Source organism: Solenopsis invicta, chromosome 5 (genome assembly GCF_016802725.1).
Source record: "Solenopsis invicta isolate M01_SB chromosome 5, UNIL_Sinv_3.0, whole genome shotgun sequence".
Lineage (NCBI taxonomy): Eukaryota > Metazoa > Arthropoda > Insecta > Hymenoptera > Formicidae > Solenopsis > Solenopsis invicta.
The window spans coordinates 27,384,009-27,403,444 of NC_052668.1; the positions used below are offsets into that span (position 1 = coordinate 27,384,009).

General features: G+C 29.3%; 2 protein-coding genes across 4 annotated transcripts in view; one reads left to right on the plus strand and one right to left on the minus strand.

Moving 5' to 3' along the window:
• The window catches only part of LOC105208141 (nesprin-1), a 135,614-nt gene extending 125,869 nt beyond the window's left edge, over nucleotides 1-9,745 (plus strand). The window contains 5 exon segments of the mRNA XM_039449107.1: nucleotides 412-450; nucleotides 798-1,304; nucleotides 2,521-2,764; nucleotides 6,383-6,435; nucleotides 8,018-9,745. Of these exon segments, the coding sequence (XP_039305041.1) occupies nucleotides 412-450; nucleotides 798-1,304; nucleotides 2,521-2,764; nucleotides 6,383-6,435; nucleotides 8,018-8,237 (1,063 nt within the window). The 3' untranslated portion in view covers nucleotides 8,238-9,745.
• The window catches only part of LOC113004787, a 204,049-nt gene that overhangs the window by 176,154 nt on the left and 8,459 nt on the right, over nucleotides 1-19,436 (minus strand). Inside the window, exon 1 of one of the 3 annotated variants that reach the window (XM_026139113.2) lies at nucleotides 4,591-5,310. The exons of the other annotated variants lie outside the window; for them this stretch is intronic. The gene's annotated coding sequence lies outside the window, so the exon portion shown is untranslated. Of the gene's footprint in view, nucleotides 1-4,590; nucleotides 5,311-19,436 lie in introns of those variants that run through there. 3 annotated transcript variants of the gene reach the window in all.

Consider the following 19,436-nt stretch of genomic DNA (forward strand, 5'->3'; position numbering starts at 1 on the left):
AAAATATGTCTATAAAATGTAATTTTGATTATATCAGACTTTTTATCTTTTATGTCTTACGTGATATTTTCTGCGAGTTTAAAACAATATCCGTTGAAAATACCAGTTTACACGTACGTTATTGTTTCCTGCATATACCTGTGTTATATCCAGTTTTAACAATATCTTATATGCAGATTGTTCATTCAAACCATCTTTAATTTTCACATTACTAATACCAATTAAATAATAAAATACAATAATACATCATTCGCGCGCGTAAGAATATTGTAAATGCTTTTCTTCTTGTATTGTTTAAGCTTTATCATTTTGCTAACATAGGCGCATTAACACTGCCTTGCAATAATTTCTTAACGCGAACAACGCTTAACAAAGCCAATTAAAATAATGCTTATCCCTTATTCCACACAGATCACCTGTCACCGATGCTTACGCTTTTCCATGTGACCAGTGAGTAAAATATTATCTTGACAAAGTGACTAATCCTTGTAACAATTAAATTCAATATATTAAAATAAATTTGCTGTTACTAATAAAAAAATATCCCTGCAAAAATTAGTTTTAATATTTTTATACAATCAAAAATTTGTATAGTTGATAAATCTTTTAAATTGTGATAAATATATTAATAATCTCATTAAGCAAACTTTCGATATTTGCAGATAGGACTTTAACAGACAGAAATATTCATATAATATTCAGATAATAAATAATGGATAATCCCAAAGTATTTATTGCAATTAAATTGCAATTATGATTTTGAATGCTATAATCATAATTATAATTTGATGTTCTAGCGATAGTGGCAGATTGACCTGTCCGTTATGCTCACGCCGTAATTGGGCTCAACTGGACAATGATCTCTGGCGCTTGGACAAATGGCTGGAGTACGCCGAGGGTACGCAGAGTGAGCAACGCTCGCCGCCCAGTGATATAGAACAATTGGAGGACGTGATTCAGGATCATCGTGAATTTTTACTGGACCTCGACAGTCACAGGAGCATTGTGACAAGTCTGAATATAGTCGGCGCTCACTTGGCCGATCATACCGAGGACACTGAACGCGCGCAGGAGCTTCGCGACCGATTAGCCGTAGCAAACGGCAGGTGGGAAAAAATCTGTACAGCCGCCGTGGAGTGGCAGAAGCAGCTGCAGCACGCCCTCATGACGAATCGTCAGTTTTATCGTATTATAGAAGAACTATTAAGTTGGCTCGAACGCACCGAGGTCAGCATCAGGGCGAGCGAGCCGATCGACCTGACAGAATCCACCAATATCATGGAAGCAAAATATAACAAATTTAGGTGAAGATCTGTATTAATTTTTTTGTCTTGCGATCGATGAATGAAATGATAAGAGGTTCTTTAAATATTCTCAAAGATTTTAAGAGGTGATCTCTTAAATTACATTAATTATGGATATTAATTTAAAACTTTATATGACGATATGTCTAAAATGACTTTCTGCTGGTTTTAAAGAGTTTTTACAGAGTACAAAGATACCAAATTGAAGGAAAAATACGTTTCTCTGAAAAATGTCAAAAACCACGGATTATTTTGACGAAACATTGTGTACGTTTCATAAAGTCTCATTTTTCTAGGCCATATACAATTATTTTATAATAATAAGTTGGGTATTCAGGATTGTCAGGGAAAAAGCCGGGAAATCAGAAAAAAAGTAACGGAAGTTTAAAAATGGTCAGGAACAATCGGAAAAAGTCGCGGAAACAAGTTTATTAACCCAAGATCATATTAAATCACTGTAAACCAATTCTAAATTTCCAAATTTTAATTTTTATTATTAAATATAATTTTTAAAATTATTTAAGGAAACATCGAAATATTTTTTTTAATTTTCAAATTTTGCAGTGTACGAGTTGCAAAAAGCCATTAACAGACACCGTTAAAAAAAAACTATAATATCTTGACTTTTGCAAAGTTAGGATATAGTTTTATATATGTTAATATTTTTCAAAAATCACTCGCAGTAAAATTATAAAAAAAATTATACAAAATATTTACAGAATGCTTTAACAACCATACATTTTCGAACACGAATAGATTTATTGTAAAAGATGTTTTCAATTTTGCTAACAATCAATATGCGAATAACACAAGAAATAAATTTTGTTTTTCAATTACTGACCCAAGAAATTTGATGAAAAAACTGATACGCCATTGATTTTTTTTTCAAGTCTATAATTCTTTTTTGTAAATGAAATAAATCAGTATAAAAAAGTCTCTATTATTTTTATATGGGAAATAATAAAAAGAATATAGCAACAGATAAATCATTCTCGCGAGAAAAAAGTTTTTTCCTCTAAGAATCTTTGAAACTAAGCCGGTTCAAACATTTTGCTCAAATAAAGTATGTTTTTGAATTAATGTGAGAAATCACTTATCGAAATATTTTAGATTACTTAAAGATCATTTTTGTATAGTACAGCAGCTCGAAATAGTCGAATTCATATAAAAAAATATATAATAAGTTGTTAAAATATATTTTTTATTCTTATTTTAGGGAATTGCGAAGTGATCTAGAGCGTTGCGAGCCGCGAGTGATATCATTACAAGAAGCGACTAATCATCTCTTGGACGAACAGACGGAAACCAGAACGCGTCTGCAAGAACTGCGATTAAGGTTGCAGTCGTTAAGGAGACTCACAGGAATCTACGCTCTTAAGTTAGGTGCTGCCCTCGGGCTGGACCCGCGGGATGTCGGTCTTGCCGCTACGTCTACATCTCTCGCATCTCTCTCACACGACGTAAGCTACACTCTATTATTTCTAATCTACTGTAACTCTAATCTACATCTAATCAAAGCTGTAGTCACCATGATATAAATTCCATTAACCTATCTGTATTATTGCCGAGGTCGTATAAGCCTGATGTAGATTTTGTAATAGATAGCGTGACACCAAATATAGTCGATGTGTAACACATTAAGGTCTCGAGATAAAACGTCCCAAATTTTACAAAATATTTGTGATTTGCGTCGAGAATGAATTATTAATTAAAAAGGTTCTTTAGAGTTAGAAAAAAAAATCATACATATACCTATACATACTTCTCTTACAGATTTTTTAACACAGAAGTTTATAGCATTGCCAACTTTAAAATAATAAATAATAAATAAAATTTAAGCAATAAAAACGATTGCTTCTGGTTAAAAAAATTTTTTGACAATAATGATAAACATTGATGTAAAAAAAAATTAAAAAAGAATTGTGTATGATAAATAATAATGAATTTAATTTTATGTAGTAATAAACAATGTTGTTATATTTTCAATGGTACCATATTGATGAAAGAGAATTGTATAATTTGCGAACATTTTATGCTCTTCTGCAAAAATGATGCAGTAACTTTATTTATGTAACTTCTAAATGTTCTCTCTCTCTTTCTTTCTCTTTCTCTCTCTCTCTCTGAGCGTTAATGAGTATTATAGTTTTTAAAATTTTTATTTATTTTGTCTGCAATTAACTTACTTAAAACTCTCATTCTAATAATGGTTAATGCTATTTTAGAAACTTCTGGAGAAAATTTCTCTCAGAATTTTTATACAAATTAGAACATTTTGCAGAAACACTGGGCAAGTTTACTGCTTTTCTTAGAATTTTTCATATATGTGAATTATGAAACATTTGAAAATTTATCAACAAATTTAAAAAATTTTCTAAAAAGAAATTGTATATTAAAATTCTAAAAAATTCTAAAATTTGCATAAAAATTCTAGAAAATTATATGAAAAATTCAGAATTTTCATAATTTCAATACAAATTTTCCTGAGAACTTTCATATAATTTTTCAGTATTTTTGCATAATTTTATAATTCTTTAGAAAATTTTTTTAGATTTTTTATGAACTTTTAAAATATTTCAAAATTTTAAACTTTCTTAGTATTTGTGTTTCAATTCGCAAAAATAAAAAAAAAAATTTTCATCCCCCCAAATTTTGTTTAAAGAAAAATGTTCAAAATATTTGAAAAAATTCAAGATAACCTATGCAAACCTAATCAACTTATTTTCAAAATTTGATTAAGTTTATTTCTTATACTTTATAATGTAATGTAAAAAAGGGTTTTTTAGCGCAATTATGAATATCTCCCATCCTATTACTTGTTTATTTATTTCAAGAGGTTCAAAAATTTTATAAAAAATTTACAATCATATTTTCAAGTTTCTAGAACAAATTTCTTCTTAAAAAAAAAAATAATAAATAAATCAAACGCAGTATTATTTACCTTTAAAATTTCAAGCAACTTTTATGGATAGAAATCTATCGGACACGAAATATCGCGAATTGAATTATGAAAGTAAAAATTTTGGAAAACCACCTTAAACATATTTATACATTATGTATTATGCAATACGTTTCGACTGGCAAAATCAATAGAAGTCACATCATTTCGACAAATACAAGCATTCTATCGATATTGAAATTTTGTTTACAATAAAGTTAGGGACATATAGAAAAACTTAAGCAGTATAGTAAGATATAAGCGGTAATAAAATCAACATGTTTGATGGGCTACTGCTTACGTTACTGCTTCAGTTTTCGACTGTGATTAATCGATTTAATTACTACTTACCATGCGCGTTAAATAACTTCAGCATTATATTCGATGTTTGAGCACATTTTTTCACGTTCGGTTCACTTTTGCATAAAAAAACGAGTAAGAAATACGGAAAAATCTCAGCTCACACTAATCACACTTCGACACGAATCACATGATCACTGCGCGAACACCGCGAACTGAAAACTAATAGATATGGTGGCGCACACGCAGTATGATACAATAACGAATAAAAATTACAAACTTAAGGGCGGTTTCCATTTAACACTCGAGAGCGTCATTCGCTTGCAACACTCGAGAGTGTCATTTGATATTTGAGCACAAATGTTTACATGTTTAAATAATAAGGATGATATTCCAAGAGAGTGTTGAAAGCATTAAATAGAATGCACTCTTAGAATTCTTGGCCAGAGTATCATGAGATATATATTGTTCTTCTTTTTCGATGGCTCTACGGCCCAAAGAAAATATATATTGTTAGTCCCATTTATAATACCATCGTTTCAAAAATTTCGTTATTAACTCGTAGATCGAGACGAATCGGATCAATTTTTCTTCATAAGTAAAAATATAATAAAATAGTATATAACTATGATATTTCTTATTGCCCAACAAAAAAATCAAGAAAGTAATTATGTAAGTTGCTTCCCTCCCCTCCCCCCCCAATATATTGCTCTTTAAAATAACTGCTGTACTACTTTTAACAAATAAAATGCAAGTAATAGTATTTTTATTTTTTTTATTAATATAATTTTTTTAAATTTTTTAATAAAACCCAAGTGATGCTATCTTTAATTCTACAAAACCCAAATGGTACTATCTTTGTATCCTCATTGAAAAATTTTTCTATTCTAACCCGGCGTGTGGTACTCCCTTTAATTTCTACAAAACCTAAATAAAATATTTTTAAACTACAAAAACTTGGCGCTGCTAGATGTTTAAATGTCCCTAACAGCGCAAGATATCGTATGACTATTCTGGAATATTCTAGATATCGTACGAACATTTGTACAATATCGTGATATCGTGCGTATATTTGTAAAATATCGCAATATTTGCTCGATATCATTTATTGTTAGGGATAATTTAAATATAATTGTTGTAAAATATAATAATTATATTAACCTAGAAAATTATAATTACTCTATTTAAAATGATATTGCATATATTTATTGAAATTTTATCAAACTTAATGAAACGTTAAGTTTATCAAAATTTAATTAAAATTTGATTAAAACTTTTTTTATCAAAGAAAAACACCATAGCTGAGACATTTTGATATAGTTAAAGCTTTGTCTTTAAATAGCCCAATAAATATCTGCTTTGCTGATCCGATAGAGGCGGTATACTTGTATTTCATAGATTCTATTATTGTCACCTTTACTATATTAAGATACCTGAGTTGAATAAAATGTTCACTTAATTAATTTCATTTTTTAAAAACTATTCTGTTCTTCATTTTTATAATAAAATTCTATTGAACAAAACTTTTAAAATTTTGTTTTTAAGAACTCTTAAAAAAATATAGTATTTAATAAATAAAACAATTTAAGTAGATCTTATTCAACTCAGATACCTTATTCGATAAAAAGAAAAAAAAACAATCTTTGTTTTTATTTCTATATTGGTGTGTAGAGTTTATCGTAGAGTTGCACAAATTAGTAAAGTCACACCAAATTTCAGAGAGCGAGAAGCGTCATCCGACGATGAAATATCATCGCGATGGTACTTTCATGCATAAGTTATCTGTAGTAACCACTTGCACAGTATCTTATTGTTTGTGTTTTCTGTTTTTGTTTAACTGTAGCTGCTCGACGAAGCTGCCTCTGGAACTGATCAGCCTCACACCACCGGCACAGAGTATGTTGTTTCCTTTTTCTACGTTTTTTCCTTTTTCTTCGTGACGATATCTGTTGATTAGCCTTATGATAGAACTTTATTTATCAGAATGATACTGCAAATTTGATAATTATGCACAGAAAAAAATTGATATCAAATCAACAATCGTTGTCTCAAAACATTTTTATTTCAATATTATAATAGTGATACAAAGAGTACAACATGATCGTTTTAGTAATAATAATTTTAAAAATTCTTGGTTTCAAGATATTACTATCTTTTATACGATTTTTTTTTTCTAATCAACTCATGAAAATTATTATTGAATAAAGATAAATATATTTTTCTTGATGGTATATAAAAATGTTCCGTGTAAGCAAATTGGGTCTGTTTAAGATTATTAAATTTTTTAACGATTTTATATGTATACTTGTTTATATAGAGATTGCTGCCAATCACCTGCAATTGATACACACTTTGCGCGTTTTATCACATTCCTGCTAAACGGAAATTCGCGCAGAATATCAAATTGTCATATTATTTGATATCCGTGAATTAAAAAAAAAAATCTATTAATTGACTGTGCTATGAGTGAATAAATTATAAAAGTGATAGATTTAGGATAAAGCGCTTACCTTGATAGTGTGTCCCGATTGCGGGTGATTGGATATATCCTGTATAACTCAATTAACAAATAATATTTAAAAAAGTATTTTTTAAAATATTTGGAAAATATTTTTAAAGAATATTTCTACATTAAGAATAATTAAATTTTCTCTTTTTTATTAAAGAAACATTTACTTTAATATTTACTTTAATGTTTGAAACAAATGTTTTTTTGACACTTAAAAAACATTTTTAAACACGCCAAAAATAATGTTAAATTCCTTCTTTCATTAAAAAAACGTTTGAACAATTTTTACAGTTAGTCTACAATGTGCTCTTTGTTTCGTCGTTTTTGCTTTTTATCTATTACCTTTTTGCCTCTTCGCGTTTTATTGTTTTATTGAAATAGGCTAGATAAAAGTTAACGAACTCCAAGAGAGATAAGAAACACGATTGTTGATAAAAAAAGTGCACAAAGAAGCAAAATAATAATAGACAAGAAGCAAGAAACAGAAAAGAAAAAAAGCATTGTAAATTAGCCTTTATGTAAGATTTGAAAGAATAATTTCACATTTAAAAGGTTTCTTTTTTTAATAGAAGAAAAAGATGAGGGTTGCGAGATATCATGATATAATTCGCGTTGAATTTCAAGAGCAACCATTAAAATTTCGTTGTAGTCTATTTAAGATATTGTAGGGTAGTTATGGATCGTAGTACTCACTACTAAATAAATACTTAGTAAATATTTACTAAATATTACTTTTATAAACGAATTGTACAATGCATAATTAATAACAAATAAATATTAAAAAAAAACTTTAAAAAACATTGCCTACTAATTGGGGAAACAATGATAATTGATTTAATACTGATTTTTTTCTGTATAACAAGTAAAGTAGATAAATAAAGTTTAGACGCTCGTAAGAAAACGTTGGCTTCCTTCAACCTCAACGAGACAATCTCATTTAATATTTTCATTATTGGAAATCTGTTGCAGTGGTGACGAAAGAGATCGGACGGTACTTGTACGTGGTTATCGCTTCCTAGGACGAGTTCTACGAGTCTCTCTACCAATCCAAGCGCTGATGCTGTTATTGCTCGGCGTCGCATCGCTGGTGCCGTCTGCAGAAGAAGACTACAGCTGCATGCTCTCTAATAATCTCGCGAAGAGCTTCACGCCTATAGCCTTCTATCCGAATGGACCACCACCGGTGTAACAGTGATGAACGGCGATGTCCTCGTTTCGCCGTGTCTCTTCGCCAACTCGAGATTGATACTTCACACACGAGACGTTGGCGAGGCAAGCTGATATATAAAAACCAATCAAATTTCTTCTTACTTTTGCCTTACGCGATTAGCATTGAAAGCCTACAAAATTTAAACTGCCTCGAACTCGCCTCGTCAACGTTTCCATCGACTGCAGCCGCAGTGCGCGCGTATCGCAGAATTTATATAATGTGCATATACATATTGTAATTTTACACACGACGAATTTGTACGTAAGTAATGTAACGGACCAAGCGGTGACTGAGAATATGTAGCCGACGACAACACATTCTTTAATTTATTATACATATATATATATATATATATAATATATATAAAACATTGTATATTTCGCTATTTCGAGCGCGTGCAATATCATGCTCCTTCCTGCGCGAAGCGTGCACGGTCAAGTGTCTCATAAGGGAAGGTCCCCAATTCGAAACTTTAAAAATTATGAAACTGTGACAATACATAGAGAATATTCGGATATATTACAGCCAATTCTTTGCTACCTGAATTTATTCTGTAGAGATAAAATTAATCCCTAAAAGCTTCCATTATTCACCAACAAAAGAAGATAGAACAAAATTCCGTACAGTATATTTACTTTTTTTAAATGAGATTATTGATCAGAAAACTCATCGAAACGAAATTGTTCAATAATAAAACAAAATAGATCAATTTTCAGGAGTTGATTTCACTTCTGAAAAATAGAACGTTATATGTGTATCAGGGTATTCTTTGTGCTTTGCCAAATTATCTTTTAAATTTTCAAGTTGGACAGACTTACCCTTGTCAGTATCATAGTGAATAATATCTTGATAAAGTATTTGTTGTAAAGAAGTTGACTGATTCGAAAAGTTCGAATGAATGTACTGACCTTGTATATTAAACCCTTCAGTTGCGAAAGGCATATACATAAGCGCTCTGAGAAGGTTGCCTTTCATTTGCGGGGAAAACAGATATATTTGTAGTTGAAGTTTGGAGCGAAAGTTAAAAATTTGCCCAAATTCAACAAGCTTATTTAAAAAATATATATATACATATAGCTAAAACAATAAAATTATAAAAAAAGAACAAATTTAAAATAAATAATAAACGTTATAAATATTGCGGAACGAAAATTGAACTCGATTACACGATGTCGTTAATAAATTATTTTTTTACCGTTAGGGATTTGAGAGATTGTTTTCATATTTATACGCGTTGTTTGAACAAATTTCTCTGCTGTTTCCTCCTTGTTTTCGAAAACTGCAAACACTGTCTTAATTACCGGCGTATTGACATGCGTTGCCACGATTTCGTCTATCGCGCGCATCGATTGATGATGACACCGCAACTTTGACTTCCTGAAATTCCGTAACGCATTTCCCGGAAGCTCAGGTTTAAAGCGTAACGAGCCTTTGTTCAGATAATACCGGTTATTTCGGCAAAATCGAAATACACTCTTTAACATTAATTAATTGTGTTTTCTTTTAAAAGTTTTCCTTCGAATATTTAAAAGTCCTTTGAACCGAATTTCACAATTTGAATATGATCGTGTCTGGCCGATTATTCCACATACTATTTTCTCAGCAATTTCCGCGGATTTAAGAAATTTTTATTCAAACAGTGAATATCGTTCGTCCTCTTAATTCTACATAACTGCATACTGCACACTCGTTCCAAAAATTTTTTGCAAATTTTTCTGGTCGTTTTTATCGCCAACTCAGGTAAGCTATAGCCAGTATAAGCGAGCATTTGGAGTAATTAAACTTCATTGTCGCACTAATGGCACTATCGATTCTCAAAATATTTTATAAGGAAAAAATAATTTTCTTCTATCTTACAGTGAAAAATTCCTATCACATCGTACAGAACAATAATAATCGCACAAACATAAAGAACTCAAGTTGTTTGATTACTTCAGGAAAGCAATTTCTATTTCGCTGAATGTGTGATTAAAATGTATTCTATTTAACAATCATTGTTTTATAAATAAGCAAAAAAATTATATTCTTATAATAAAACAATGATGATTTTGTTTATATATAATTTAATCTCTTTCTAAACAATTTAACGATTTTGAATTTTAACAAAATGTCAGCCAAATATTTTTATTTTAATATAATAGTCTAAAGAGCACGATTTTATTGATAATAATAATATTAAAAAATTCTAATTCTTAGTTTGAAGATATTGTTATTTTCTATCTGTTTCTATTGATATTTTTTCCTGTCAATTCATGAAAATTATTATTGAATAATAAGAATATATTTTTCTTAATGTCCAAGCACAAGTTATAAGCACAGGTTATGTCTAAGCACAAGTTATGTTTAATTTATGCTATATAATCTCATTTCGATATTTAATAAAATATCAAAAATAAAGAATAAATATATTTTCAAAATAAGAATACTTTCTTTTCTTTATATTCACCATCACCATTTGTCGCAGTTTATTCACTGTAATGTTGGATTACGAACTTAATGAGATTTTATGCGGATTGTAAACTTAAAAAAAAATTTAAATCAAAATTTTCCAGGTCAAGATTGACGAAGCTATTATATATTTCGTCATACAATACATATTTATGTATTACTTTCATACATAGAAAAAACTGTACCATACATTAATGTCAAATTAAAATGAATATATTTTATTTATGAATTATTGTTTCACATACTGGGTTTTTGATTTTTACAGAAGCAGTAAATTATTTTTTGAAAATTAAGCAAAACTGTGTTTTCTTTACGCCAATTGATTCTTATTATTCTGTAAAGGTATTAAAATACAATTGCCAAAAACTAGATAGTTTACATGATAATATTTCATAGTTTGTGTAAACATAAATCAAAATAAAATATAAAATACCTTGTAAATATTGATTTTTAGATAATTCTACTTTTATACTTTTATATACAAAATAGTCAGAGAAATGATATTACGTTAAAGTTATAAGATCAATTTTAAAAAATGGCCATAACCTTATAACCGTAAAAAATTGTTTTTTTTTCGAAAATTAACTTCACCATTGTTCCCCTCAATTTTTATCTTAAACATTTTTCCGTATCTTTCACAGTTTTGAAGATATTTTATTGTTTTCATTAAAATGGGACATCCAATATAAGCAAAAAGTTGTTTTTATGTATATACATGACGACGCATTTAATACTTTCGTGACTGGTATGAGACATGTATGTTCCAATCTTTCAAAAATTTATATCTTTGATTAGCGACTTCCTTTCTGCGCTCCCAGGAAACGAAAATGAATTGAAATAGATAGAAATAAATTTGTTTTGAATTTGCGCTTCAGATTTTTCGAATCTATTTCAATTTAAAAGTAATATAAATACATTCGAATTCAACATAATAAATAGCTCATTTTGTATTTAAATTTATTTAAATCGAAAAATAATATAATGGGACATAAATCCATTTAAATTTAAAAATATAAATCCTCCATATTAGATAGGCCATTTTGTATTTTGAAATTTTAGTTATAAGAATATAGTTAGCGACCTTAGAAATCTTTAGTAAAGTCCGATCAAAACCATCTTTTTTAGTTTCAACCAAAATCAAAACCAAATATTCTGATATGCAGGGTGATTATTAATGAATGTCCTCACTTTTTACTATAGAAGCAGGCATTTGTAATTTCTAATATAATAACATATTAGAAATACGTATCCGTCGGTAAATCAAGCTCCTATGGTAAAAAGTGGGGACACTTATTAATAATCACCCTGTATGTGATAATTTTGACCAAAACCAAAACCGAAACTTTCAACAATCCTACAGGTGAGAAATATGTGTAAGCACACGCACAAAAAAGTACGTACCTCTTCTTTATAAACATATAATTAATGAAATAATTATTACACGCACATAAAAGAAAGCAGGGCAATACCATTTGTTATAATAAAATCAGTAAATATTAACGCGACACAATTCTAACTAACGCCAATTTATTAGCTAAGAGCATTATACACTATGGTATCACAAGCCTGTATTATCTTAAGGAGTTACATACACTTAGAGGCACTAAAAATAACCCTATATTCATGAATTTTTTTCTCCGAACGTATTAGAGATATTAAATCGCGATTTGTACTAATGTGTTGTATATAGTTTCGTTCATAAAATGTAATTTTTTTCTTTAAAAATATTACAAAATTAAAGAGATATCGGCGTTGGCATCAAATATAGCTGCTGCAGCTGTTTGCCGGACTTATTGTAGAATCTATATAGATACGATTCATCCGAAATACAAAAATGCACTATTTTCTTAAAATATATAGTTAAATCTAACTTTTGTTTTAGCCAATTTTTAAAATTTGTGCTTATCGCAAAATGTCGCTTATCTAAATTTAAGAGTCCGAATTATCGCTTAAAATTAAAACAGTTTTTTGGTTGTTAAAAAAAAACTAAGAGATTTAAAAACAATTCCTTCAACAAAAACTACGTATTTTTTTGTTAAATAAATCCGAATCCGATCCATCTACTCGTTTTCGAAATATTTTGGTTACCGATTTGAAAAACACGGTTTCGTGAAGAAACGATATTTCTTTAATTTTTTATTATTTTTTAATTAAGTTTTATTAACAAAATTATATATAAAACATTAGTACAAGTTACGATTTGACACCTTTAATAGGTTCGGAAAAAAAATTCATGAATATAGGATTATTTTTGATGCATTTCTAGGTGTACGTAACCCTTTAATAAAAAAATTTAAACAAATAAATTAGAAATATCTTTCAGAAAATAAAAATATTCTTTTAGTCTTTGAAAAATTAGTATAAACATTTAATATTAGTAAATGTTTTTTACTATAGAATTGTAAGCTTAAAACTAATAATTATTATTAAATAATTGAATGATGCAAGACAAAAATAATAACTCTTTTTGCATTTGTGCCCAAGTTACTGCGTATGCCTGCAAAGATTTGTTAGGCAGAACTAAATAATTGTTCGGTAGCTACTTTAGTCGGCGAAGCAGGTAAAAGTTTATTTGCTGCTGTCCGTAATAGTTGATATAAAAATGTCAATAAGTATAAAACAATAATCTAAACGTATGAATTTAAAAATAAAAGTTAAAGTGAATTAAAAAATTAAAAGACCATGGACTTTAACTGCCTATTTTTTCGAACTTTATGCCGTTTCAAAAATTGCGTTCAAAATGAGTATTGCTGTACAGATTGCGTCGTTGATGTAAGAGTGTTACACAATGAAGACTCCGATGTCCTAGTTTAAAATTATCACACAACGAAGAAGACTAGAGTCGAAACGTTTGTGTTGAATTATTTAATAAAATTATTACGTTGTATATTAACATCCAAATTTTTGCTCGTTTCACCGGTCTTTCTTAATAATCAATAAGTATAAATATCGGCATTTCGTTTAAGTATAGGCTCTCTTAAAATAGATTCTCAAGTTTTCTGGTATATAGACCAGGTTACCACCAGGAGAATTAAATGAAAGAAAGATATGTATAAAGGCAGAACAACAATCTATATCATACCAAATAGATATAATTGTTCCAGTCGTTTTGTCTTTCTTTTCATTTAAAATTTTCATAAACTTCCTATAAGTTCCGTTTCTATGTTTCCTTTAAGTCTTGAATAGAAGTTTCGTTCTGAAATACAAACTGTTTACCAGCTTGGTACTTACGATCAGTTTCGGTTTCGTTCTTGAAACTCTCTTTTTTCAGCCGAACCTTAACCAAATCCTTAATTTTTAGCTAAAACTGGCTGTAACCGTAACCAAAACCAAATCAAAATTTCGGATTTTATTAATAAGATGTGAATTAAAGCTAATTATTATTCTTAGAAAAAAATCTGGCGCAAAAGTGTTCAAAAGTTACAAATTATTATTTCTAAAATTACGTATAATAGCAAACACTGCTCAAGAAAATGGTATGGTACAAGAAGTCAAATAATGGAAAAATCAATTTTCGAAAAAAATTGTTTTTTTAATAATATAAAGGTCTTCTTTTAATTATTTTGCATATTTTTGACGACAATAATATGTTTATAAGATGTTTGCATAAGTGTTGGAGATGTTTAATAGAGGTGATTTGATAGATGTTTAATTGGAGTTTATTGACATTTATTGAAGTTTTACGAAACACCCTGTGAACATTTGCAACATTCTGGAAACACAAAACACTTCTGATAAAACGTTTCTCATTCCAAATATATACAACACTTTTTGAACGTCTATTAAACAATCGTAAATATCTCATAAATAATTTCATGTTTATATTTCCATCTTATAAACACTTCAAGAAAAAGGTTAATTTAGATGCTAGTTAGCATTAAGTGTTATTAAATTTCAATTCAGTAAACGTGATATTACTAATTCTTATTCAATTTAGAGTTGTGTTATGACCGAAAAAGTAATTCGGTAAATAAATTTGATGAATTTCAAGAATATATAAAATTACACGAATAAATATAAGCACTAAGATCTAGCTACGACTGTTGAAGACGTTCTCGTTTAATTTGTCACATTATTGGTTGAATATTTCTCTACTTCAATAAATGCTTAATAAATATGCTATTTTCGCCAGGGATGAAAATATTAAATAGAGTTATCAAAAAATCAATAATTTACAGAATATTTTATATGCTTTATTCTGGTACATTTTGATATAAAATATGAAAAATCTCATAAACTATTAATTTTGTTGTAATAATATCTTAATATACTTTAAATGTAGATTAATAAGATGAATAGATATAAAAAAACACATTATTGTTTGAAACGTAGTTACATACTCGTACATAATGATAACGCTTTAAATATCGTATCCAGTATATGAAACAATGCTATAATCTTGCTAATATACTATTTAATCTTCTTTAAAGAGTTTTATGATTTGAAATTTCAGTAAAATGTTATATTTTTATTTTATTTTGCAAAGAATTTAATCTTCCTTAAAGAGTTTTATGATTTGAAATTTAAGTAAAATGTTATATTTTTATTTTAATATTTTATTTTGCAAAGAATTTAATCTTCCTTAAAGAGTTTTATGATTTAAAATTTCAGTAAAATGTTATATTTTTATTTCAATATTTTATTTTGCGAAGAAAGCAATATGATTATAAGATTATAGTAAATTGATTATATAATATCTCGTTCTAAAAACATCGCGTATGTAAGTTGAATCATTTAAATTTGTCATATTATAAAATTAAAAAGGTGCATTAAAGAAATAATTATTCTTTTTTACAGCACTAACTACACTCAAATTTTATTTGCGTACAATGTAGTTTACCGTCGATTTTTTCATTCAATTATCTTTTTGAAATTTTATTAAGACTTCCCAGATATAAACGTATTCATACAATTATGTGATGTATCATTCATGACAGTACTAACGACAGGTTTTTTAAGTTGAATAGTTGTTAATTAAAATTTCAGTTGGTGCGGCAAAGCAACACTTCTTTCTGCCAAATTCGTTCGTTTATTATGTATAACATAAAATTATTACGTTTGACGAGATTGTGTATTTTGAAGTCACGAATTTCAATGAAGTGCGTGATGTACATTTCTGTTTTTGTTTTTCAAAGTTTACATACTTATGTTTTATTTGGATGTCAATACTTGTAGATTGAAGAAAAAGGTTTAAAAAAAATGATATATGGTCAATGGTCAATAAGATATTTAATATTTGCACACAGATAGAAACATATTCCTGTGCGATTTTTGAAAAACTCATCAAGAACCTTTGTATTATCTAATTTCAAAGCTGTGAATCTTAAAATTCAAATTTTTGATTAAGAATGATCCAAATATTATCTTGATGAACCAACAAAAGTTGTTTTTTTAAAACAAAACAAAAAGACTAATAGGAGTCAACATAAAATAGTCATGTGTATATATAAATTTATTAAATCTAGAAAGACTTTTCAGAAACATGTCTTTCTGGAATAAATTTTAAACATACATTCTTAAACAACCATTCTGTGTTAATTTTTATTGGCATTTTTTATTTTGTTGACTTTAGTCTTCAGAATCTTAATTAAGTTATAACTTATTTTCAGGTCTACATTTAGCTAAATTTTTAAATGCTTCAGTAATAAGCTTCTTTTTTTGTGCATGCATTAGCTCCTGTATGTCATATCAATTAAATATTGATTAAAAAAAAAGTTGTATATGTTTTAAATGTAGTCTAGAAATAATTAAAAAGATATTGCATTTATTTTATTTTTATTTTTTTAAATCAGGTGAAAAATGAAACAACTTAAGTAAAAGATCTGATTTCAGACTCAATACTAAATATTTCAAACTGATACAATTAGAATTGGTAGCAAATTATCTTCGTTTTTGTTAGAAATTATTTTAAGAAATTAATAAATATTTTAAAGTAATAGATACTATTAAAATTGATGGTACAGTATTTTGGTTTTTATTAGAAATTGTTAGAGAAATTAAATTATTTATTATTTTCCTAATTTTCTTTGTCCCAAGAAAAACAAAATAATTTTTAATTTTAATAAATAAAAAAAATTTAATTAAATTTGATTTATTTTGCAACAATTTAAATAATCTAATTTTCTTGATTTATTATATATATAAAAATAGAATTTTTAATTTATTAAAGTCACATAACTTAAATGGGATTAGAATAGAAAAATTTTTCAATGAAGATGCAAAAATGGTACCACTTGGGTTTTGTAGAAAAAAATAAAAATTTGAAAGCTACACGACGCATACACACACGCGCGCGCGCGCACACGCACACGCACACGCACACGCACACGCACTCACGCACGCATGCACGCACGCACGCACACGCACATGCACTCACGCACGCATGCACGCACACACGCACACAAACTTGCAATTGACGCTTTATTTTACTTTTTTTTTTAAAAGGTAATTTTGTACTGATCGTATATTACGCGCAATCGTATATTAAAAGCGCAAAACTGAATTACTCTATATTGTGAATATTATGCGTTAGATTTTTAAAAATTTGCCGTGTATAGTAAATTTCGTTTCATACATGTTTTATACGTATTATATGTTTTATACGTAAAAAATATAAGCAATCACCCCAAACGCTAAATTTTCCATCTCTGCTTACAACGGTGCAATTTTAGAATGTTTATACAATGAATGAACAAGAAGCAAGTCTGTAATCTTCACGGTATTATGGTAATCATGGCCATGGCATAATTTGAAAGAACCTACGAACGACACTTCCAAATAACGCAACGGTATTATAACATAATTTAAAAGGGTACAGAATATCTAAAGCGTTATCCCTGGGAGAAATAATAGATTTGTTCGCGTCGCATGCTCCAAGAGCACTTGGATTACTTTTATCACCAATCACAGCATTAGTTATAATGCCGGTAAAAAGTGGAGACATTTATACGAGCATGATTTACCGACGGATATGTATTTCTAATATATTATTATATTAGAAATTACAAATGCGTGGGGACATTCATTAATAATCACCCTGTATACAGGTTGTCCTATTTTAAAAAACGTACCTCAATAATTCTTCAATGAAGCATTTTTAGCAAAAATATTTCAGACAAAAGTTGTATGGTTTCGAGGGGGACATAAGATGGTGTCATTAATTTGACCTTGAATAGTTGCTTAAAGTTCACGTGACGGTCACCTTACATTTTTTAAATAGAACTGCTTACTTGTCATTGCATATTTTTGTAGCTTATCTCGAGGCCTTTCCAAAGAATCATTAAGTAACAATCTTTTAGGAATCGCGGACAGATTGCATGAATTAGCCAAATGAATGTAATCCGTCTTATGAGATCATTTCAGGGAACGGCGCATTTCTGCGGAAATATGGAAGTGAGCTAAACTTCACCGAACACTAGAGACAATGGAAGGTTGAAAAATTCTGAGAATGCTTGGGCGGGATAATAGGAAAATAACCTGGGGCTTAAAAACATAAGAAATATGGGCAAAATCGAGTATAAAAAAGGGAGCTTTGGACCAGGAATTTTATTCTTGTTCTATCTGTCATCCAGTCCGCAACAGTGATATTTGAACTTCATCCGTTACATAGTCAGCGACGCTCGAACCCGCGGTCTATACATATTCATTCACTTATCTGTGAATGAATATTCATTCGGACGCACAGTTACCTGATAAGCTCTTTCGATAAGACGCTCCATCGTGAAAATTTCGGTCAGTGAGTTTTTCTCGCGAGTTTGGAACATCCTAAAGGCTAACCCCTGACCAGCTGTCCGCTGTCCTGGGTAGATATTGTCGACCGAATCCGCGCTACCGAGAGTATCCTGTTACCCTCATAGATAGATTCTTAGCAAGTAGTAAGTTCCTATACACCCGGTTTGTTTTCTTTAATTTTATTTTTATTATTTTACTTTTTTTAACTATTATTTCTGTTTCACTGTATAAAAGATTTACATATTCTAAATTTGTTATTCTTTTGCTCGTTATCCTCTTTCTTTCTACCTCTCTACCTTTTTTCGAGTTTGATTGAATCAAACTCTGTTTCGATTCAATTCAGAAGAAATCTTTTCTGTTAATTTTCGTACTTTTTTGGGATTGAGCTTTGTTCTCAATCCGATTCAAAACAATGCTTCTCTTATAATTTAATTAAATCCCTCCCTCCCCCCTCTCGGGTAAATGTTAGTTATAATTTTATTTATTTCCGTAAAACACCAGATAGAAACAGAGTCTTATTATTTTTTCTTAATTTTGTTTCAGTGGATAACCAAAACCCCCTCCGAGGGCACAAAAATAAGTCCCGGGTAGCTGCGAGGTACTGTTGGCATCGTTTGAATTAGAAGAAGTTTGCCTCGTTATTCAAATTGCAAACGCAAAATATTACTTGCCCCGGTGCTCTAGTTAATACACATATAGAAACCCCTGGCGAATCAATCAACTCACCACCAGGAGTTTTTATTACTCCTGGCCCAAATTCTCCACCCGAATCATTCTCTCATTCACCCATTTGCTTTTCTTTTCCCTTCGAACCCCGTGTAGACTCCCCGGACTCGGCTTCTAGCCGAGCTACTTATAGAATCTTTCCTGACACCCTTATCTCCCTTTCTTCATCTCTCTCTAGATCACCGATCCTCGAGTCCCACGACCTCGAAGAAGAGGAACTTTCTACCAGGTCTCCGAAACTCGAGTCCCATGACTTCAAGGAAGAGGAACTTC